The sequence below is a fragment of the Mus caroli genome, chromosome 1 (genome assembly GCF_900094665.2).
Source record: "Mus caroli chromosome 1, CAROLI_EIJ_v1.1, whole genome shotgun sequence".
In the NCBI taxonomy this organism is placed as follows: Eukaryota; Metazoa; Chordata; class Mammalia; order Rodentia; family Muridae; genus Mus; species Mus caroli.
The window spans coordinates 11,133,244-11,158,336 of NC_034570.1; the positions used below are offsets into that span (position 1 = coordinate 11,133,244).

A 25,093-nucleotide genomic window follows, 5' to 3' on the forward strand; every position below is an offset into this window, starting at 1 on the left:
TCAATCAGTTCATCTGTGGTCCCTAATTTTCACGTCTAGAAAGTCTAGACTATGGAAGGAAAAGTCTAGAAACCGTTGATGGGACTTATCAGGTTCATTTTCTAATTCTCAATTGTTTCTATATTTTCTTATGTCATACTAAATTGTTATTGCTGGCAGGAATTAACACTCCAAGGTTCATAAGTGTGAGGAGGTCATCCTGTCCATCTGCCTTCTATCCTTTCAATTAACTGTTTGTCATTATTGACAAACCCTATCTTTTTTACAACAGAGACACCTGGCAGTTAAGACAGCAGGCAGGGATACGGAAAGGAATATGTAAACACTACCATATACAGACAGTGCTTAAAAATAATGCTTAATGATCTGTCCTGATGATGAGAATGGACTGAAAATACTATTCACAAGGGACAGAGACAAAGTAGTGTCTATACTTCAAGGACCTCATCCCTTTACTAACTGATGATGAAAAAGAAGGAGGAGGAAGAGGAAAAGGAGGAGAAGGAGGAGAAGGGGGAGAAGGGGGAGGAGGAGGAGGAAGGAGAAGAAGAAGAAGAAGAAGAAGAAGAAGAAGAAGAAGAAGAAGAAGAAGAAGAAGAAGAAGAAGAAAGAAGAAGAAGAAGATAATAATAATACCACCAAGCATTCTGATGTTTAAATGCTGTCCATTAATATGATTTTTCTTCCATAGTAGAGTCAGGGACATATCAACTTTCAATCAGAAAGACAAAAAAAGAGGGCTCAAGGCAAACCAGAGGAGGATCAGGTGGAGAGGGAAGAAGAGAAGGGGAAGAAAGAAAAGAGAGAGGGAGATGGAAGAGGGAGAAAGGGAAGGACAGAAGGGAAGGAGGAAGTCAAGGAGGAAGGAAGGAAGGAAGGAAGGAAGGAAGGAAGGAGAGGAAGGTGGGAGGGAGGGAGGGAGGGAGGGAGGGAGGGAGGGAGAGATAGAGAGACAGGAGGAGAAATAGGGAGGAAGGGAGGCAATCTGCCTGACTTCTGACTATGACTTTACTGTTTTCTTAAGAGAGTGTGGAGGCACAATATTAGTCCATTGTTAGCTCTGTTGTTGTTGTTGTTGTTGTTGTTGTTGTTGTTTGCTGCTGTTGTATCATTGTATCATGCCTGTCTACCATCACTGGATTTAAGTTCCATGATGTAACCAGTAGTCTTAAGCAGAGTGGTTCCTCATAAATATTTGCCCACAGTTGAAGAAGAAAGGACTCTAAATGATATTCAGAAGGATACAAGAAAAGCATCAGAATAGATAAAGCAAACTAATACCTCACTGAGCCAGGGGCTGTTGCTTTGATATCTTGTAAGGGTTTGCCAGAAAGAGAATTGCAAAAGAAAAATGTATGCAGGAAGTCATACTGGATTGGAGAAATGACAGATACTATAAGGTATCTGAAATGAAAGAAAATGACTTTTTTTATTGTGAATGTGAACCCTCGTAGGTCACTAAATTATTTTTTTTAATTAGATGTTTTCTTCATTTACATTTCATATGCTCTCCCCTTCCCTAGTTTCCTCTCCGAAAATCCCCTATACCCTCCCTCCTCCCCCTGCTCACAACCTACCCACCCCCACTTCTTGGCCTTGGCATTCCCCTATACAGGGGCATATAATCTTTGCAAGACCAAGGGCCTCTCCTCCCATTGATGACCAACTAGGCCATCCTCTGCTACATATGAAGCTAGAGACACAAGCTCTGGGGGTACTGGTTAGTTCATATTGTTGTTGCTCCTATAGGGTTGCAGACCTGTTCAGCTCCTTGGGTACTTTCTCTAGCTCCTTCATAGGGAACCCTGTGTTCCATCCAATAGATGACTGTGAGAATCCACTTCTGTATTTGCCAGGCACTGACAAGAGCCTCACAGGAGACAGATTTATCAGGGTCCTGTCAGCAAAATCTTGCTGGCATATGCAATAGTGTCTGGGTTTGGTGGTTGTTTATGGGATGGATTGCCAGGTGGGTCAGTCTCTGGATGGTCCTTCCTTCAGTCTCAGCTCTGAACTTTGTCTCTGTAACTTCTTCCATGGGTATTTTGTTCCCCATTTTAAGAAGGAACGAAGTATCCACACTTTGGTCTTCCTTCTTCTTGAGGTTCATGTATTTTGAAAATTGTATTTTGGGTATTCTAAGTTTCTGGGCTAATATCCACTTATCAATGAGTTCATATCATGTATGTTCTTTTGTGATTGGGTTACCTCACTCAGGATGATATCCTCCAGATCCATCCATTTACCTAAGAATATCATAAATTTGTTGTTTTAAATAGCTGAGCAGTACTCCTCAACAGAGGAATGGATACAGAAAATGTGGTATATTTACACAATGGAGCACTACTCAGAAAATGACTTTTAAGATAACTAAATACAAAACTTAATGTGATAACCACTGTTGATATAGACTAAAGATACCTGGCTCTAAGAAGGCTTAAAATGGGAGAACTGTTGTATACAGTTAAGGCGGCCAGAGGGACCTAGAATGTCAGAGGTAAGTTGATACATCGAGGAAAGAAGAGGGGGGAAGTGCTGTATAGATGTTTTTATGGTGGGGAAAGAATAGCATGAATGCCGGCTGGTTTTGTGTGTCAACTTGACATAAACTGAAGTTATCACAGAGAAAAGAGCCTCCGTTGAGATCATCGAGAAAATGTAAGGCATTTTCTCAATTAGTGATTAATTGGTGAGGACTCAGCCCATTGTGGGTGGTCCCATTCCTGGGATGGTAGTCCTGCGTTCTATAAGAAAGCAAGCTGAGCAAGCCAGGGGAGGCAATTTAATAAGCAGCACCCCTCCCTGCTTCAGCTCCTGCCTCCAAGTTCCTGTGCTGTGTGAGTTCTAGTACTGACTTCCTTTGGTGATGAATAGCAATGTGGAAGTGTAAGCTGAATAAACCCCTTCCTTCTCAACTTGCTTTTAGGTCATGATGTTTGTACAGGAATACAAACCCTGACTAACACAGCATGAAAACATAAATGAAAGAAGATTCCAGGGCTTTGAGAGAGGTCAACAGGTTGAAAGATGTGTGGGAGAAACAGAGAGCCAAGTTGAGTTGGGTGTTGTGGACTTTGTGCCTTTATTCTGAGAGCTTGGAACCCTGAGAAGCACCTTTGACAAGAAAGGACCCCAAGCTGCTGAGGGCTACGTCTGAAGTAGGCAGAGTCATTTGGAGAGGTTCCGAACAGAAGAAGGTGGTCATCATAGGGACTGGACTGAGAAGCAGAGGAAATAGATTCTGTGAGGTATTCCCCTCTCTGGCTACAGCCATTGCCCTTCTTTTAAAAGAACAATAAATAAAATGCAGGTTGGAGTTTCTTGCTTCAATATTTTGACATGAGAGTAGCTCTTCAAAACTCTCACTAATGGTTTCAACAGCAAAGCATGGAAGCCTGTGATCGGCAGAGACTTGTCTCAGCAAGTACAGGTCTGGGTTCTAGTTCAACGCCATAGGGGCCAAATCATGTCACCTTAGTCATATGACCTTACTAGAGCTCAGAGGTAAAACTTTAAATAAAGGGAGCATTTCCAAGTTCTCTTCTGCCATACTCTTCATTCTAGTCTCCAAACACAGGCATGTACTAAAGCATGTTGTAATGTCCAAACACAGGCATGTATTAAAGTGTATTGAAGCATGTTGTAATGTTTGTGTTTGAAGGGATAGCGAGAAGGCTTCTTGCTGAAGAGAACTCACTGCTCTTCTAAAAGACCTGAGTTCAGTCCCCAGCACTCCATGTAGATGACTCACAACATGCTGTAATTATAGCCCCAGGGAATCTGACACACTCTGGCTCCAGTGGTCCACACAGACACATACATACACCCACAGAAATCATACACCCACAGAAACACACACACACACACACACACACACACACACGCACACTCTTAAAAAATCAGAAAAAGATAGTTACTTGGGCCTTAAAAGAGTTAAAAGTCCATGTTATGTGCTGGACTCTGGAAAGTATGGAAAGGAACATATTGTATGTTTACTAATAACAGGGCCCAACTGAGAAATTTTATTTGTGCAAAATCATATTCCTGAAAGTTTTAAATTCATCATTATGTGATTTGAAACTATTAGAAGGAGTCTAACATCATGTTCAAATTCTATCCAAATTTCATAAATATTTTAAAATTTGGTTTCATGGAGGGTAACTTTGCTTTATGCCAAACATCCAAATGGAGTATGGAATGTAACCCAATCATCCAAGGAGCAGACTGTACCATCCAGACAGAACCCCAGGTAGTAACTGTAGCTTGTGATTTTGCTTTCAAAAGATTTGTGAGGCTCATTGCTTGCCATACCTTCCAGGGCTCTGAGCATCTCTGTTAGTTATTTTCTGTTTTTCTCACCCTCTCTCATCCTTGTTTTTTTTTTTCCCCCCTTTACTCCATCATGACTCTGGGAAGACTTTTATAAAAAGATACATTTGAAATAACATAATCAGGTTCCAGCATAAAGGCATGCGCTCCATCATACTACTAAACTCTACTTGAATGGCCATGTACCTCTTTGAAGGTTGCTCTTTATGGCATATATAAACAATTATGAAAAAAAAAACAAGATGGCAGTGATTTGAAAGAGAACAAAGAAGTGAAAATGGGAAGGTTCAGGGCTAAGAAAGGAAAGGGGGAATGATGTAATTACTTTATACTCTCAAAAAATAAAAGAAATATTTTTTAAAGAAGCACTAAAAAGACCATTGGTCTGAAAGTAAGTCTAGAGCCTTTATGCTCTAAATATAGCAAACACACACATAAGTGGTCTAATTCTTTAAATACTTTTGTATTCTAGTGAAGAAAATGGTGTCTAAATAAAATAGCTTATTTAGAGATTTGGGGACGTCTGTGTTATTGAAAAACGCTCATATTTCATCTTCTTTAATGCCTGTCTTTCCCTTCTGCCTGTGGCCCAGCGCATCCTGTGACCACAGAAGGCAAAGCTTTTGGGATCTATTTGAGTGCATCTAAAAAAAGCATTTTTGTACCAAGGATAAAAGTTCTAGGTTTTTTTTTTAAACTGAAGAGTAAATAGTTGTGCTAAAACCAAGGGTCATACGACATGAGTGGCCTTTGTTTGCAGAAGAGAGTTGGAACCCTGAGCTCAGACCACAGCAGCATCTCAGTCCTTGCTGGAGCCCGACTTGCAGAGAGGGTCCAGGCAGTTTGGAATTCAGTAGTATTACTGGTTTGCTCAATTTTCTTAGAATTCTTGAAAGGTTCCAGGAGCTCTGCATAGAATGTCTTGACATAAGAAGTTTCATGGATTTTTAAATTGTTAGTTATTTTAAGTTTCTTTCACTTTTTTTGTTTTAAAAGATTTTAGCAGGGAGTTGGGTTTTTTTGTTTTTGTTTTTGTTTTGTTTTTTAATGATTTCACTGTCATCTAGCAGTTACTGTGTCTTTATCTCTAGATATCAACCAGAGATAATCTTTGTGGCTTTCTGAGATAGGAAAAAATAAACACTACAAAAATCTGCTCTTTGATACATACATTAAATTTTAAGAAGCAACTGCATAGCTAGATATGGATCTTCAAGACTTAAAGGTCTCAAAGCTACTTGTTTGCACATACCTGGGCATCATCGTGTAACAGCCACATACAACTGAAAGGAAGCACCACTGAACCCTTTAGAGACACTTGCTTTGTGTTCGAAGAACCACACACGTGACTTACCCTGCATGGTTACACCAAGCAAGTGTCAAGTGTATGACATAATGCTAGTATTTTCGAGTCTGCAGGGGGAAAAAAAGAAAAAAAGAAAACCTCCTCCTCAAACCTGGAGCCTGAAGCTGTAATTACGATGCCATGATCAGAAAGTTGTGTTTTGTCAGCTTTGGCCCTGGACGGGTGGCAGCATAATTCCACACTGCTGCTCGGAGCAGGGTGCAGCTGTGCAAGCTTTGGGGTTTGTTGTTGTTTACTGTTTAAAGAGTCTCTCTCTTCTTAGACTGGTGAGGAGACTCGGAGTATGGTTGTGCTGGCCGACTGCTCTGCTGCAGGCTTTACATTCAGTCAGTTCAGTCAGGACAAAATACCAACTCCCAAAAGAAAATACCCACTGCAGTTTCATACCTGACATTAGTGTATGCCCTCATTTGTAACTGGTCATTTACATAATACATTAATACATTACATAAATAATGTACATACATTTACATAATATAGTGACATATTATATACCTAAATTCTACAGTTACTTAACACCTATAGTTTAAGAATTGAATTATTACATTTGATATTTGATTTATATACAAGTTGAATTATGTGATTGATTAATTTTTATGGGGCAAAATTATTATGATCGACACAATTTCACATATAAGATTATATGTGAGAAAACACAGTAGTATGCCCTCTTTCATTACAAAAATTAAAAATGTAAATTTTATGAACTCTGGAGTGACAAGACATGATCCCTAACCCCGAGGAAATTGACAGATTCATTATTAGAAGTAAAATTAACACAGCAGAAAAGAACATAGGTTAAAAATACAATGTTACAGGATAGAAAATTAACCAAATATTAAATAAAGTGAAGGAATCTTTTATGATATTCAGAATGTAGTCTTCTCTAAGCCATGATAAAAGCTGAAAGGCTCTTAACGTGAAATATACAAACCTCCTTCTATTAGGAAGCTGAAGTGGGAGAAAAAGTCTTCACTGATTTGGAGATAGTCTGAGTTTATTCCTGTTTAAAGTAAACATGGAGACTGAAGGGAGGATGGAAAGGGCCACAGCAAAAGAGCAAGTGAGTGTTATAGAACGTGAGAGAATCATAGATGAGGAAATGCCATTGTCTGTGGACAAGGAAACCACAGTGCAGTCGGACAGGTCAAATGCAGAAAGCTCTGCCCAAGCAGAAGAGGGTATTATGGCCCTTGGACACCCTTCCATGGAAAGCAACTTGGGGCAGTCACAGTAGCATGTGTTGGAGGCTGATGCAGAAAGGGCTGCTTGAGATTATATTCAGGAGTCTGAGAGTAGATTGGAAACCACCGTGACAGCTGGCTAGTCAGGGAGAGAGAGTAGGAAATATTATCAGGGTGGGGCTGTGGTAACTCAATAGTAAGGCATGTATTTACCTCAGTAAGTACCAAGGACTAGGCTCAGTCTCCAACACCTGGAAAATGATATCAGCTTGGTTTGTATATTTTTGCTTCTTTCCAAATAAGACATGGTATCTTCATGGGGGGCGCAGTTATATTAAAAGAAGCTATAAAATCAACTTTGGGAGGTAGCATAAATTTAAAAAATAATATTCTCTGGTTTTGTAGTTATTTCTCAGATTATTGGAATGGAATGACATTGTGGACATACATATTAGGAAGAGAGCGATGGAATAGAAGCAGGACTATAACTTGTAGGGTGGAGGAGACATGGGGAGGGGAAATTCAAAGAGGAAAGGCAAGAGGGGAGATTCATAGGCTTATAGACACAACGGGTCAGTGAATTTTCAAGGTTTGGTTGTCAAGGCTGACACTTCACCAGAATTATTGGCTTATCTTGAAAGCTTTTTTGACTCTCTGAACACTGCTCACTATTCTGTAGCTACTAAAGAACTGATGTCTTTGTTTATTAGGAAATAAGCAGAACATTCTGCCAAAGGTGAATGATGAAATCATTCAATGTTAAGTCCTAAGGAAATCAAATCAACAGGGCTCTCACCCTCATTGCTCTCGGCTCTCTTCACTTTGAACGGAAGGCATTGGATTTCAGTCTGTCTTTTTTTTTTTTTTTTTTGTGGGATCTGTAATCAACACTGGATTTCTTATAATAGAACATTCTTGATCAGTGAAGAAGACATTTTGAAATCTAAACCTTCTGACCTCTCTTTGCTTTTCACCGAAATACCCTTTGAAAAGGAAGATTCTGTATGTCATGGGAGTGAAACTACTTAAGACAAATGATATCAAACTGGGGATGTTGCTGCAGCATCTTGGTAACCATGTTACAAGTCTTGGTAACCATGTTACAAGATGACAGGTCTCGCTCTACCCTTGACCACAAGTAGGAAATGTTTCTCTCCGATTCAGGTTGAAGTTCTCTCTCTTTATCATAGACCTCATACATAGGGTAATTAATTAAAGCACTGTTTATCTTAGGCAGAAGGCATGATATCCCAAAAATGTAGATGCATTTTATGCTTGCTTGCATTTGTGATGGCTGTTCATGGTGAATTGGACATACCCAGAAGGAGAGCACCTCAGCTGAGCAATAGTCTTCATCAGATTAGCCTATGGGCAAGCCTGCAGGGGATTTTCTTCATCACTGATTGCTGGAGGAGGGCCTACCCCACGGTAGAGAGTGCCACCCTCGGCAAGTGGTCCTACGTTATAAAAGGAAGCTAACTGAACAGGAGCAATGTATACTCATGCATTCAGTTAGTAAGCAGCATGCTTCCATGATCTTTGCTTCGGTTCCTACTTCCAGGTTTCTGCTCAAGTCCTTGGCCTGGATTCCCTCAGTGATGGTCTGTGATGTGGGAGTATAAGCCAAATAAGCCCCTCTTCTCTAAGTTGCTTTTGGTTCATGTTTTATCACAGCAACAGAGAAGCAAAGTAAAACAGTATCCAAGTTGTAAGCAGCCTGGCCTCCCTGCCTGTTGTTCATGTGAAGTACTCAGACTCTGAGGGGGTTGTGGTATTAGCAGGGTGCATCCAGACAGTAGAGGAGCATCTAGGTTCACCATTGGAATTGCCATATATATATATCAGTGTCAGTAAGATGCCAAATGTGAACACAAATAACAATGTCAACACAGTGCATACATTATTTGAAGGTTCAATTTGAAGGTTCAATTAGAGAAAAAAGGATGAGACCCATAAGCCTAGGTCTTAGAAGGCCAAAAGATATCCTAGCATTTATTTAAATGTGAATTTATTTAAATATGAATGTGCTTTTTTATCATTCATTTTCCATTACTGGTGGAAAATGAAATCTCGGGAAGATCTGTGAATGTTTTTATTTTATTTAGATGTATTTCTTGGAGTGAGGTCTTTACACAGAGTGTCTAATTCTCTTTCTGTGATGCCACCCACCCCTTATGGATTAGATATTATTCTGTTTTCTATAAAGGAGGAGTTCAAACCCAAACAACTCTAGCAATAATTATAGTCCCTTTTCACTTCGTGAAATGGACATTTTTAAAAAATCAGATATGAAGGAGGTGTGTGTGTATATGTGTGTGTGTTATGTGTGCGCTGTGTGTGTGTGTACTTAAAACAGTCCTATAACTATCTGAAAAACTCCCAATTCAAATATTCTCGCTGTTCATGTCTAAAATGCTTCTTCTATCTACTACTATTCTTATATCTATCTGCTGTTTCTTCAGAAGGCAAATGTATACTCATTTGACAGGACGCTTGACCTGCAGATGGAGAAATAAATTTAACTTACAGGTAGAGAATCCTAGGGTTTGCAGGCACTGCCATGCATATTACAAGAAAGTTCTAGTCGTAAGGACTTTTGGGATCTAAAAGGCCATCACTTCCGTCCCAGCCACTGACTGTGAAACATGACATTTAACATTAAAAAGGATTCTGTGGGCTGCTCGAAACTCTGTGGTTTCCTGCCAAAAACACTCAGAAAATATGAACCACAAAAATTCCTGTTGCTTCAGATGATAATAGAGACCGACAAGGGAAGAACCCTAGATGTCAGTTCTAAACACATAGTGCCCAATGAAAAAGATATAAAGTAAGAGAAGGCAAACTACTAACATACACTAACATACTATATACGTGTACAGCATGTACCCATGGCTGAATGAGCCCCAAAACTTCACTTATAAATTTTCCTGACTCTTTGATGCCTTATGGAAAACAAAGAATACACTCAATTATTTAAATGAGGATTTTTATATGTGGTGAGTGGTTTTCAGATGGTCAACATGAGAAGTTGGGCCAATTTTAATGGCAATTGGTGTGACACATATAAGGAAAGCTAGGGATTTGGCTGTGTGCCTTGGTTCTGGGGTCTCCGTAATTGCAGAAGATGTGTAAGCAGGTTCTGGGAGATATAAATGGTCGGTCAGCCCCTGCAGTTGCATGAAGATGCAAGGCTCAGGTGCTCTCAGAGTCTGGGTTGGATAACTGGGGTAGGTATGGCCCTGAGGAAGATCATCCACCCGAACAGGACCTGACTGGATAGGTTGGAGGCACAGGCAGTATAACTCGGCCAGGGCTTTCTCTTTGAGGCCTTCATCAGCACCTGCAGTTTTTCAGCAATTCCAGAAAGAGGACTAAGGTGACATAATCGGTCTTTTCAATTTACAGATGTATACAAATTCACACACAGCTTCCTCTATGAACTTCATTATGTCGATTTCAATGCCTTTTTACTCACAACATAGGTATGCAATTACAAAATAAATGACCATTAATAACTTACCTGGTTGTGACAGGCAGTCCTGTGGGAGCAATGTGAATAACCAAACTTTCTTGCCTTTTTTCCAGCTGATGTGGCAATGCCTATTCCAGAGGAATCCTGCTTCAGGTGACTTCCTTTCTAAGGACTCTAGCTCTGTGGCTCTGTCCAGTTCAAAATGGCAGAAAAGGCACCACCTGGCTTGAACAGAAAGACATCCAGGTCAACACTTTCTCTTCCTCCAGAACCTGTGGACATTATCCGAAGCAAAACATGCTCTCGGAGAGTTAAGATCAACGTAGGGGGCCTTAACCATGAAGTCCTGTGGAGAACTCTGGACAGGCTTCCCAGGACACGCCTGGGGAAGCTCCGCGACTGTAACACTCACGAGAGTCTCCTGGAGGTGTGCGATGACTACAACCTTAACGAGAATGAGTATTTCTTCGACCGACATCCTGGAGCCTTTACATCTATTCTAAACTTCTACCGGACAGGGAAGCTCCACATGATGGAGGAAATGTGTGCGCTCTCTTTTGGCCAAGAGCTTGATTATTGGGGCATCGATGAGATCTACCTAGAGTCCTGCTGCCAAGCCAGATACCATCAGAAGAAAGAGCAGATGAACGAAGAACTGAGGAGGGAGGCGGAGACCATGCGTGAGCGTGAGGGTGAGGAGTTTGATAACACGTGCTGCCCTGAGAAACGGAAGAAACTTTGGGACTTGCTGGAGAAACCTAACTCGTCCGTGGCTGCAAAGGTATGAACACATGGTGCTGAGTCATCTGGGTAGCTAGAAAGGGTGTGGCTCAGTGAGTGTCATTTTCTTCACTGCTTTGGTAAAACAGAACAAACCATGGCCTCACAGGTAATGTGAAAGTCCTTCTCAGCTTCATAGGTTGTCAGATGAAGTCATTCTTCCTGTGCGATGCCGTAAAATGGTGTTAGTCTGTGGGAAATATTGTCTGTATGGACAGACCTGGATCACAGAGGAGAGCTCTGATTTTCATGATGTACCACAAGGTGTGATGGTGGAAGAAGCTGTAACCGGGAGTCTTGTAGACATGGACATGATCATCATCTTTGGTCAAAAAGGTGCTGCAAAAGTAGCAAAAGTGACTCCTGGCCTGATTCAGTGGAAGTGCAGAGAAAGAGAAGAGCACATAGTCCAGAAAATGGAGGGGGCATATGCTAGAGCAGGGAATCAGGAGCAGTATAAGGCATGGGCATGCGCGGACACACACACACACACACACACACAGAATATTACCATGTCTCAGAGTTTATGAGGTGTTTCTTAAAATGAAGGCAAATTCAGGTTTTTTCATTGTGCTTGCATATATAGCCAAATCTGAGTTAGTTTTCTGTCACTGACTTTTATGTTTGATTATAATGCATGATTCTGTTTGTCTAATTTTATCTAGAGCTTCAAGGGTGAACAAAAGACAGATTTCCGTGCCACATATTCAATTATATCTTGCAGTATGAGCAATACATGAAACATCAATTGTCCTTGACTGCAGGAGCAAGCACAGTTGCATTTATGGTTCATTCCTGAATGATGACATGGAGAAGGTAGATATGAAATGTCATCATAGGAGGTTTTCTGATGACATCTTTATTTCCAAATTTCTTCCCTTTGTAAACACTAGTGGCTACGGAAGTATAATACAGCATAGGAGCTTTTTGACCAGTAGTGAAGATTCTACAGGATCAGGTGCAGCATAAATAATGAAGGCAGCTGATACAGTTGATGAATATGGTGTGATGGTGGTTGGTTTATCTGCATTGGTTTCCAGTTGACTCCAACAGCATTTTACTTTCTGGGCAGGATGGCACTTTAAATATGAAAAACTGTGTTTCCTTCATACACATTGAGGAAATGTCTGTGCAGCAAATAGACAACCTCAGTAGTTTCTTCTTTTCTTTTCTTTTATCTTTTTTTTGGGGGGGCTGATGGGAGTCCTTGGTTTGCTCTTGATTGTCCTGTGTTTAGGAAGCAGTGTGTCATTCATGGGGCTCAGTTGGGATTGCTGTTACTTTCCCTGGAGATAAGTGTTCAGTTACATATTTGAGCTCCTGTTGAAAATATGGAATGGATTTTGAATGTGAGTAAAATAGACCTTATATTTAAGTGAACATTGTGAAAGTTAAAAAATAACTTTCTACAAAAGGCTTTCAGCAACAGAGGAACTAGTTATCATTATACCAAAAGTTCCAGGAAGAGTTTAACCAATTGTGAAAAATTAATCAAGTAAATAAAAAAGACTTGAATTTAATATGATTTATTTGATCGTAATATTATTGATGTATATTTTGAGGTAGAGAGCTAGCATAGAACATATTTCAAATATATAATTTTTCCTTCTTTAAGATTTTTTGCTAATGCTAGGATAGCGTCATAGCAATTTTTCAGACAAGGGAATATATTTGATTTCTAAGGTTTAGAAGTAGTAACTAGTCCTTTATCTCTAAGTAAATGATACTAATAATGGTTTATTGTAGTATACACTAGGACTATTTAAGCTTGCTTTATAGAGATATGTGCTTATAACAATAAATAAAAACTACAAGTCTTTCACATTTTTAGATTGTTATGAATAGCAACTTTGTGTCCACATTATTAATAGGGAGTGACTTTGAAACTGTAAGGACTGTCATAAAGCATTGACATTTATTCCAGTGTCCACATCTTCTCTCTATTTCAGTGGAACTGTTATGGAAATTTTTATGTCTGGTTCTATAGTACTTTAATGAAAAGTGTTTCTCTTTCATCTGAGCTTTGAAGCTTTTAACAAGCTCTGCATGATGTTCAATGTAAACTGACGTCTTCTTCCACATTCTTCATGAGCAATAAAATTTGATATATTTGTAGAGGGATTCGGAGGGATGAGAGTGTGAGAATAATGTTTCATGGATTAAGAACACGTAGTTGTTTAACACCTGGAGTGAAGTGACACTCCAGTCCTCATGATGTTTTTAGGTTCTGAATATATCAGGATTCCTCATGTGCATGAAATTCTGTTGTGTGAAAACCTGAGGAATCACTCGGTGTTCTTAGGAGGCAGAGATCTGTGGGTCTGGTGGATCCATCCTTACGTCCTTTCTAATCATTGTTGCTTGGCTGCGCTCATGCTCCACGTGCACTGTGCCTTTACAGCAGAAACTGGTGAAGATGCTCCCATCTTCCCCAGATTCAAAGCTTATCCTTTCATCTCTGGAATTTCACACCAATAAAAGTCCCAGGTTTTTTCCTCTTTTGATTTTTCTATATTTTCTAATTTATCTGTAATTTATTTTGTAATAAAGTATAGTTAGGCATGGTGTTGCATGGCTATCATCCTAGTTCTTAGGATGAAGAGACAGGAAAATTGCTGGTGGATAAATCAGCCTAGGCAGTATATCTAGTTTCAGGGAAGCCTATGCTATGTTCTGAGACTGAGATTATTTGCCATTCCAACCATACTCCTTGTGAGCAGGAAAACTTCTGGTTAGATAATTCATCATAAGTTAAGACATCTTCTTGCTGATATCGACTAATATTCAATAATTGAGTAGCAATTACTCAGCCATGGTGTGTGCACCTGCTACAATGCACATTCTCACTCCTGACTGGCTATACTTTATATGTGGGTAAGATCCTGGCAGTAACAGTTTGAATCTTAGGTAACAGGCTCTCCATTGTCACCTAATGAGCTACTTTACCACTTAACTCTCAGATGTATTAGAACAACAAAGACAGAGAGGGCATAAGAACAATGTCTGCTTCAATTGTCTCTGTTTGACAAATTAGCTTGTGTATGTATGCATAGATACAGTGAACCATCATTACAATTTTCATAAAATATGGAAGATATGGTAGAAATAGTCTCTCTGGGCTCCAGGCATGGTTCAGTGCTAAGCACTGGTCAGACATGGGTGTCTGATTTTAACACCACAGCCGAAGGGAAATGCTTTTGTCAGTTCTTGGTGGTATGGTATGACCTATGGTCTGGTATTGCAGCCTAAGTTTACGTTTGTAAGGTGGATTTTATCTTCTTTTAACCCTGTAACTTTATCTTGGTACCTATAATCACCTTCATGTTGAGAAACTGTATGGAGTTAAAATTATATACTGCTTGCAAATGTTGGGTTCTTGCCTCATGGGCCTGTAAAATGACTGAGACACCTGTCTGAATACATGTGACAGGAGATAACTGGCTCTGGTATCCTTTCATATGGCTGTGGAAGGCCAAAGGCCAAGATTAACCCAATGCCAGTTTACTGGGCAGTAGCTTGGAATTAGGTTTGAGCATGTAACTCTTCCAGGCTGAAACAATTTAGTCTGTTTCCAGATTCAGAGCATTTTTCTCTCTTTATTTGGCCTTTTCCAAGGGAGCTACAATAGCTATTTCCTATAAATATCCCTGACAGGGACTTAAATCTAAGAGATGTTTTGGCGATTTGAGAGAAAATGTTGTCTCCTGTAGTGCCCCCAGGCTTGAGGTGGAGAACAGAGACACAAAGGTGCCTACATTCTGAAGTAAATGGGACTCACTGGATACCACACAAGGCCACACTCTGAATGTCTGAAGACAGCATGAACTAAGGAAATCAGCTCAGTGTCCAGCCTACCCATAGCCTCAGCCTGAGCATAGCTGGACATGGCTGCAGACCAGTGGTTGGCAGTGGGCCCATCTCAGGCTGAGGCAACATAGGGAAACTGAGCTTGAGGCAGCCCTGACCCGATAAGAGCAAGATGCAGAAATGCTTTTTTTCTATTCAGTGTAACCAGACAGGGACAGCCACCCAGCAGCTTGTCAGGCATGGCCTGGAGTCAGGGTTAGGTCCTAGATCTTGTCCAAATCCTGTTGAGTCCTATCATTTGTGTAACTACCCACCTCATACACTTTCCCCACTACTCTTGAGATTGTCTTTCTTCCCCTTTCCCTCCTCACCCTTCAGGTCCGACCCCTACCCCTCCCACCCTCCTAGTCCCCTATTAGTCTTCCTTCTCCTTCTTCCTCCTCTTCCTCTGTCCTTCAACAGCAGCCTCATTTTCATGATGGACTCTTTATCCTCCTCCTTCACACTCACCTTCCTCCTCTTCCTCTCTTATTCTTCCTCCCTCGTATCCACTCATTTCTTCTTTCTTTCATCCTTAGCAAATGGTTGTATAGCTTAAGGAAAGTGGGAGGGATGAACTGGGAAGATGCTTTTCAACATGTTTTTATTAATAGCCACCTAAAGAGAAAAGATAAAAGTTCCCAAGGAAAAGGAAAAAAACAAATAACAAAAAAGTTAGATGGAGTAACACTTTTCAGATAGAATGGAGCTCAGACTACTGCAAATGGTCATTTTGTCTAGGTCTCCTCAGGCTTTCCCTTTAGTCTCCCCCCTTCACCCCCTTGCAAGGGTTATTGTTTCTGCTGAAGTTGCAGGACTCCTGGAAAAGGAGATGACACTGAACCCCTGTCTTTGACCTCTTCTCTCCATACTGTGCATGGCCATCATGGATAGCAGGGCCCAGCTCAGTACCTAAAGCAATCCTGGACCTCCTACTCCATGGATACCCAGGGTCAATGTCCAGAGCTCTCTACCATTCTTACTCTGTATGCAATAATTCCTTTAAAACATACCATCCCTTATACCACTGTATTGTTGTGTGGTCCTTTAAAGTTATGGAAATAATAAAGGAAAATACATCAAAAGCAACAAACCCCCTATGAGCTTATCAAGGAGAAAGAATATATAGCATTCTCTTTCTTCTTAGAGTATGCTGATCAATTATTCTAATGCTTTGAATGAAAAGGGTACGAGAAGAGAGCCATAGGTGATTTCTGTTCAGTTCAAGAACTGTCAGAGGTTGACTTGTGGGTGTCTATACAGAGCCAAGCTCTGCCTATGATACTCTCCATTTAACTGTGTGATGCTTCCCTTGTGATCAAAGCTAAGTGACAATAACTGTTTGCACAATGAATGGACTCATGTGCAGATGACTGATGTAATGTGAGCCCACACAGAAATCTGCCTGTATTCATGCATGTTTATGATGTATGCTGGTCTGTAATTCAGTATGAGCCTACACACGGAGAAATCTGCCTACACCCATGCACGTGTGTGACACGTGCTGGTCTGTAATTCTTACCTAGGATTGACAGCTGGCTAAGTACCACACTAGTGGCTTGCTTTGATGTGCCTCAGTTTCCTTTCTCCCTTTCTTTCTGAATCCACATCTCTCCTTTCCTGTCTTCATTCATAGTGTTGAAATAAAGCCAGTCTGTGTTCTTTGCTACCACAGTGTAAGATTGGCTCTCTTCAAAGCAACCAACTAACTAAACAAACAAACAAAGAAACAAACAAAAGTTCAATGGTGCCAACAGCAAATGAAGATATACACAATGTGGCCAGGATGTGGAGGGGAAACTTGGAGGGTGATTTTTTTTTATTGAAAAAACAAAATAGAGCCTCATCTTTGCAGATAGATGAGTCAAAATCTCAGTTAAAATATGTATTCAAAAGAAAGCAGGTAAGAGAAAATATAACATAATTTTGATCCAAATGTCTCAAAGGTTCCATTTCTTAGCTCTTATAGTCTGTTTCTTAGATTCAACTTCTCTGATTCTCTAGAAAGGCTTCCTGGGAAAGATGCTTTCTTGGCATCCTTTGGTCAGGATGGGACAGGCAGAAGGATACGAGGAGCCTAGGAGCTCTGACTTAGCCTAACTTGATTGAAGTGTGAAGGTAGATCCTGCTTGCTCTTGTTTAAGTCTGTCTGTTAGTAACCCCCTTTGCATGTTGGGGATGCAAAGGCATCTCTGCTCACTCTGTAACTTGTGTGACCATCTTAACATGCCCCCCATGCCCTAGAGCTGGGATTTAATTCAGGTCTTCATGCTCACGAGGGAGCACTCTGCCTCTGAGCTATTCTGCATCCATGACTGCTATTGAAAGAAGAAAAATCCAAGAAGTACCCACTTTTCACTTCCTCAACTTTTGTTTGTTTGTTTCTTTGTTTAGTTAGTTGGTTGCTTTGAAGAGAGCCAATCTTAATTTTCAAATAGCTTTTTCATCTGTTTAAAAGACCAAACCAAACCAAACAAATAAAAAACAAAATCCACATTAATTTCCATTAATTAAGAGAAGGGATTGAGGCTTCTTTCAAACTTGACTTTTAAACCCCAATAACTGATTATTCTCTAAGTTAATCTAAAAATCTAATAAGCTCTTTCAACCGTGCTTATTGTTATCAAAAGCTAGAAAGCACTGGCAGTCTTTAAATGCCATGGCGTTGAACCCCTGGAATCAGAGCAGGTTTGTGTTCCTTCAGGCAGGAGACTTTACGAAGTGAATGAGCTTCTATTTTAAGTCAGTCTAAGTATGATGAAGAGCAGTCACAATATTTAACACTCTCCACTTTGGAAGATTCTAGAAGGTTCTGAGCAATGTTTTTGATGAACTGCTCTTGCTGAAGCTTGAACCCCCACAAAAATGAGAAGAAGAAATCTAATCCCTGCAAACACCAGGAGCTTAGAGGGACATTCCAGTAGAGAGTTTACCCATCTTGTTTGTGTTTAAGAATTTGTTTTCTAGTGGAATAATGCCCAAGAGCCTCTATTACAGTTGAATGGCACTGCTTTGATTCATTGAGGAGAGGGCTAAAAACTGTCTTATCCACTTTTATTCATATTTTCATTTTATCATTTTCTACAGCATGTTAACAGGACACAGATCTTTGTGGTTTTATTTGTTGTTTTTGTTTATTCAAAACAGATAGACCAACATACCTGGTTTGGCTTAGAAAAGAGACAGTTATACTGACTTATAATACAGTATAAATATAGAAGTTAATTGACCTAGACCTGAACATGGGAAAATGTGATTTTGAATGTCTTTGGTTTGTCCCTTTTAATGATCCACTTCTAAGTTTGGCAGGAATATTAAGTACATGACACAAAATGAATCTCTTCCCAGAGGATCCCTTAATATGACCATTATAAAGTTTTGAATTTTAAATATAAAGTATTGAATGTCTTATTGAATGTTACAATAAATAGTACACAAACTTAGTCATCAAAGGGAAAGCTTTTCAATGTCTTATTCATGTTTGATTCATCTGCACTTTTAAATTGTTTCACAAAAGACAGCTCACTAGAAAAACAGGCACTAATGACTCAAATAAAAAACAGCAACAACAAAAAAAATCCAAAGCAAAAAAAAAAAAAAAAAAAGGAAAGAATTGAAAAAATGTTTAATTACCATAGTAACTATGGAACTTTAAAATAGATTTTAACATTCATATACAAAATTCATACTCATGGTAGGAAAAACTTACCCTCTGGCTTTAGTAAATATTTCTTAAGGACCCAAAAGAAGAATCATTTATAATGGAGACACCATCTATATACAGGCTTGAACTGACTTTTTCTAATAAAACATGCTTTCAAAAATAATTAATGAAGTCAATTCTGAATTATTACTTGAATGAAAAGTCTGTCCCAATGAACTCACAGCTCTATAGAAGTGAAACAGCTGACAAAGTATAATTTATAAGGTAGATTGTTGTTTCCAGCATTGATTTAGCATTAGTGATTTCATTTCATTGGAGAGTAAGTGCAGAGTCCCTTGAAAGTCAACAGTTTTCATGTGCTGAGCCATTAATCTGAACTATATGTAATGGAAATTGAGCTTGAGTGTACCTGTGAGCAAGCAAAGCAACTGGTCTCACAGTTTAACCTGATTTGGGGTCTTCTCCTCCTTCTATAGATTAAATAATGTTTAATATTATATATGATAAGGACAATTATATGGAATAGTAGAGATTTATAAATATCTTATGGTATATTTATCATTGAGAATAGCCTAGAGCCATAGGAACATTTTTGCAATCCCAGAACTTGAGAAATTGAGGAAAGATTACCTGGGCTCCATGGTAAGATAGTGCTTCAAAATAAAGAAATCAGCATGACGTTAGATACACATGCACTCTAGGTAGTCCCAGGTATGACAGGGGCTTCTTCACATGTGGTCAGCCTTGAAATTATCCTTGCTTACCAGCAGCCTGAAATGCAGAGATGCCTGTAGGTCTCAACACCATGCATGTTCATACAGCATGTGGGTACTGGAAATGAGCTACACTTCCTCTATCAGCAACATATACCACTTCCCCCTTCTTTCTTGTTCCCTATGTCTCCTGAGATATAGCTGAAGGTGGCTTTTTATCTCAAAGTCAGAATTTAAGGACATGAGGCTGGGGATCTTCTGTGAATGCTGTGCTACCCCAACTTCAGATATAACATTCTAGAATGATGGCAGCAGCTGGACATCAGCGGACAGAGAACTACAGTAACATACAGAGATGGATTATGGAAATGAGGAAGAGGAAGATGTTTACTTTCAACTCACTGACAATTATCCAGTAGGCACTAAGATCTGGCATCCTAATCATCCCATAATTGGCACCAATGTACTGTTCATATTTGACCATGTATGTTTCTATATCTAAGTTGACTTCTTATAAAATATATAAACAAAGTGGATGTTCCTTGCCCTCTTCCTCTTATAGTTTCTCTTTTAGTTTTTATTAACCCCAAGCAAAGAAGGTCATTTGGACATCCCCATGGCCACATCATTGAAGTAGATACATCTATCTCCAGGTGCATATACACTGCCACTTCTCCATTTAAATATGTCATGTTATAAAGAACTTCCCTGCAGGGAAATGAAGTGAACTGGGACATCTATTCATTGATTTAGCGTGGATTTGACTTTGTCATCCAAATGAAACATTTGGCCATTCAGAACTTGACCTCCTATGATAATCTGATCGAGCACGAAAATCAAGGAGTGCTCCAATGTCCAAGAATAGATGGATGAAGTGTTTTTAGTCTCCCGGGATCTTGTTTCAGGGTGTTAGAGGTCATTCTCACCCTGAGCATCACCATTTAACTTGTGTTCCATTGAGTCACTATTGATGCAACCACAAGTGTTGAATGACACTCTAAATAGATGTCACTCAAGCCTATACCACAGCACTGCATACCAAGGACAACCAAGTGATCTTAGCACAGCATCCTTTCCTGCATCCTACCTCAAGATATTTGCATACAAGAGGAAGGACTTCTGACCACTGCTATAACTAAATCAATATAAAACCTGGAGTACAGCTGTGGATATTGAAACACAGTTGTCTTAGCTGGTGACATCCAACCTACATCCTCAACTGAATTTTCAGTTAGGAACTTCTTTTTAATATTGAAATTTAGCTTACATTTCCAAGTTCATTCTTCTCTCCCTTTACAGAGTTGTCTGGGGTTGTCTGACTTGAGCTTTAGTGTCAGACGAGTGTGTGGTTCCAACCAGAACTTGATTGGATTAAGAAATAAATCAGTGCCCCGTTCTATGCTGCAGCACAGCACTTTGACCAGGTTTGGGCTGGTGGACTTGCTTCATTCATACAGTGGGAGGTTTTGCTTTGTGAAGCTAGCAGAGACTCTGCATGCTACCCTTGAGGTGAAGAATCCATTACATGTCATCACATGTTTTGGTTTACAAGCAGACGGACATCAGTAAGTCATGTTGCTTTTCAATGGTACCACACATGGGGTGAACTGCATAAGCGAAGCAACAAGATAAGACAGAGCAGGCTAGAGAGCAGGAAACCACACATTTGCCATTTCACATTTGCCCTGTCAAAAGCCAATTCATTTTGTTGTGCTTCTTACGTTAATTCTGCAGGTGTGAAAATTATTGCATTACATAAGTAAAGTAATGAAATGCATTATGAGTGACATTACACGTGAGGACAAACTCTGCTCTTTTAGCACTGGTCCTTCTTTTCCAATCGCTAGCCCAGGAGCCATTTCAAATATTTCAAACCCCACAGAATGTTTATAACTAGTCATCACACACATCTTCTCCTTCCCAAAACTCATATGGATTAGTAAATACTTGGAGAACTGTTTGGATGGGCATATGTTAACAATGTAGCAGGTACATCAATGTTCCCAAAGAAAAAAATGCTTTGGGTCTTGCTTTTTGTTTTTTTTTGTTTTGTTTTGCTTTGTTTTGTTTTGTTGTTTTGGGATTGTTTTTTTTTTTTTTTTTTTTTTTTTTTTGGTACTTTAAAATGAATGAGTTTGCAGATGGGGTAACAGGTCTGGACTGTTTATGAGCCATTCTGACCTGCCTGTCAGCGGGGCCTCTGGGCCTCTTCCAGCATAGAAGATGTTGGCCAATGCACCTTATTGCCACCGCCGAGGATTTGGAATATACCTTAGTGTTTTATTGCAATATATCCTTAAGTACAAACAGACCTGAATTATTTCCTCAGACTTGTGTTTTCTCTCTGCGTGAGTAGACTCACCCCATCTCTACTCTTCTTTAAGAATATCTTCCAAATAAAAGGAAATCTGTCCCTTATCCTTGTCTATATACAGCTCTTCAACACTGAACTCTAGAGCCTTCCTCCTCCAAGACTGTTTAACTTAATATGTGTGCTATTAAACTGCTTTTCCATCTCATTTCTTTGGCTCTTGTTGGATTTTGTGTTTATGCTTGTTTCTTCTTTGATAGTTTTATGTGAAGATATTTCATCAAATTTCATGACATAGTATAAATTAAGGAAAGTAGATGAGCTCCCAGATCTGGGCCCCTTGTCCTGGGTCTGTAAGGCATAGTCTAACAGGAGGTAGGGGTTTCCCTCAGGGTTTCATTGAAATGAGAATCTAGATAGTTCTTTCCTTGTTTCTTTTCGAGAAACAGGTTCATTCACAAACTCACTTAGTGCAAGGAAAGTGCCTCAGCTTCTCCTCCCTGTGGCTTCGGCTCTTTCCCTAGAGCCTTCTGTTTAGAGTAGAAATCTAACTTGGGGGAGGGTGCAGTCAGCTCACACCTGATATAGAACCTGAAGCTGTATTAGGTTCTGTTAGAAACATCATCTCTGAGGTATATGGCTTCGTGACACCCATCAGCACAGAGGCTCATATTTCATATTCTGAGACTTGTTCCTTTCTCACAATTCCATTTACCATATACCCTGGGGAAAAATAATCTAATTCCCACATCGAAGACCTTACACAGAGCCAGGTCATGATTCCTGTTCACTTCCGAATCAGCAGTGGAAAGCCATTTTCTGAAAAGGGCCAAGGAGTCAATGTTTTCAGATTTCTGGGACCAGAAGTCTCCACTGTGTAAGTGTACCGGGAGAGCAACTGGAAGCCATGGAAAACAACCAGGTTCAGCGGTTTCCAATAAAACTTGATTCTCCAGGTAGAGTTATGACTGGGGCACATTGGACCATTTTACTTTGTGCCAGTACTATGAGCAAACATTACTGATTCTGTTTGCAGATTGGAGCTTCTTTCTGCTCAGGTATAACGACCATGTTTTTCACTGTTGGCCTATATCCCTGCCACTCCCTCTGAGTCCCAGAAGATATTGATTCCTGATTTAAAAGCATCTTGTTAAATGTCCTTTAGAAATGCAACCAATCTGAGTCCCACCCTAAATGCCCTGCATCTTGAAATCACTTAGAGAGCCGGGCGTGGTGGCGCACGCCTTTAATCCCAGCACTCAGGAGGCAGAGGCAGGCGGATTTCTGAGTTCGAGGCCAGCCTGGTCTACAAAGTGAGTTCCAGGACAGCCAGGGCTATACAGAGAAACCCTGTCTCGAAAAAAAAAAAAAATCACTTAGAGTATAGATAATATCTGCACCTATTTCCTATGCCCCCACGGAATGTGCACTTTCTTCCTATTTGAGGTCTTTATCATTACTCGCCTGATACATTGTCTACACCATGGGGCCACTAGATACACTTCTGTAGTCCAGGCTTTGCTCACCTCAGTTAGTGAGGACTCACTAACCCACTCTCCCACATTGTTGCTCCCTTCACCAATTCCAACCTACCCTCTACTTGACCAACACAATTACTGTTTAGACATGTACATGATGGATCATTCCTGACCCACAATTCTCAGTGACTTCTCACTGGCCAAAGTCTAAGTCCCTATCCCTATCAGCTTCCTGCCTTACCGTAATTCCTATACAGGGCTCTAACATTCAGGGCTCTGTTGAAATGGAATTCTCTACCCCTCTGCAGGCAGTAATCTCACATGACTGTATCTATCCATGTGAAACAACCGTTTTCTAACTTGTTCAGGGGTGTCTGAGGCTTCATTGCAGCCACACTTGCACACACAAGGGACATCAATGCCTCTGTGACCACCCATTAGTCTTTGACCTAGAAGGCCCTCTCTTCCCTTCTGTTCTTTTTTCCTCAGCTTATATACAAAACTTCTGCGATTTATATCTGACATTACTGTTTTCTCCAAGTTCTCCAGTCTCATAGTCTCGTAATTCTGTCCATATCCTGCTTCTCTTCACAGATACCCAGTTGTGGTCTCTGAGGGACCAATCCATCTCTTACAACTGACAACTTGCACTTTTCTGACTCAGTATAAAAAGGTCTCATTTCCTGCCACCAAATGGTATTGAAAACTATGCTCAGAAATAGTCCGATGTTGATTAAACAACACAGTCATGTTGAATAGCACATCCTAATAATCAGACCTGGCTATTGCTGGGTATTGGTTTTAACAGTGTTAAAAAGTTGGATATTGTATCAGCTTTAAATGGCTTTAATATTTTAACTTAAGAGCCACAGATGTGAATTTTGTGTTTTTGTAATTCTCCCTTCAGAATAGCAGTGGAGGTTTCTCTATGCAGAGGAGCTCCTGTGGAGGCAGGAGGCAGATGCTTCAGACAGGCAGCTTTGCGTATTTGTCTGCTCATTTTGCTATCTGCACCACAGATTCTTGTCACAGGCAAAGGGTAGCCTCTTACTCAGTATGTGTGCCAAGAGGGCTTGTTCTGACACTAAGCATGGATCCTTTAATACTCTTAAAGAATGGACACATCATCTCGTTACATTCAGCCTGTCTTTGGAGGACTTTGGGCCCAAGGGATGTTTGTGAAATAGATTCATCATGTACTAGTTATAACTCTCTGTGACTGCAACAAGACACACACTCCTGTACACAGTGCATGGCATAGACAGCAAGGGGCAGTCGAAGTCAAGGCAGCTGGTCCTCTGATACCCAGCAAAGCTTCTCAGGGTACGGAAAGTCTGGAAAGCAGCCTGCTTTGAAGGACTTGTATTTCTAAAAGGCACAGACTGTTCTTCATAAGGATATTGTCTCTCTAATGTATCCTGTGGTTAGTTCAGAGCTGCAAGTGAGAAAGAAGAAGAGAGACAGTCCAGGGCTACCACATCTCACTCACAGATTTACTCAGTTGCCCATAGTTCAAAGAAACTTTTAGAATAAATAAAACTATGCAGCTCAGAAAACCCAGATACCTTTGAGGGAGCATCTAAAGAGGACCATAATAAGCTAATTAGAGGAGACAGATATATAACTATAAAAAACTTTAAAGGGCAAATTTTACCCAGATAAACAGTGGGGAATTCCAAGAAATCAGGAAACTTCAATCAAGACAGTGCCCATATCTGTAACTGACTGTGGTATCCAGGGAGTCTTGGAGCCCACATGACTGTAGGCATTTTCTTACCTCAGTGCTCTATGAAAGTTTTATATTTTACTGTTGTTCAAATATGTATTAGAAAAGGTATTTACTCCATTTAAGTCATTCATCCTTAAATGAATGACTTAGGAAAGAGGGGAGAGAGAGAGAGAGAGAGAGAGAGAGAGAGAGAGAGAGAGAGAGAGGGGTAGGGGGGGGGG

The 25,093-nt window shown here is 40.2% G+C and overlaps 1 protein-coding gene across 1 annotated transcript in view; it reads left to right on the plus strand.

Moving 5' to 3' along the window:
* Kcnb2 (potassium voltage-gated channel subfamily B member 2) overlaps positions 1–25,093 on the plus strand; it is a 411,594-nt gene that overhangs the window by 15,819 nt on the left and 370,682 nt on the right. The window contains exon 2 of the mRNA XM_021165716.2: positions 10,465–11,132. Within this exon, the coding sequence (XP_021021375.1) occupies positions 10,554–11,132 (579 nt within the window). The 5' untranslated portion in view covers positions 10,465–10,553. The remainder of the gene's footprint in view (positions 1–10,464; positions 11,133–25,093) is intronic.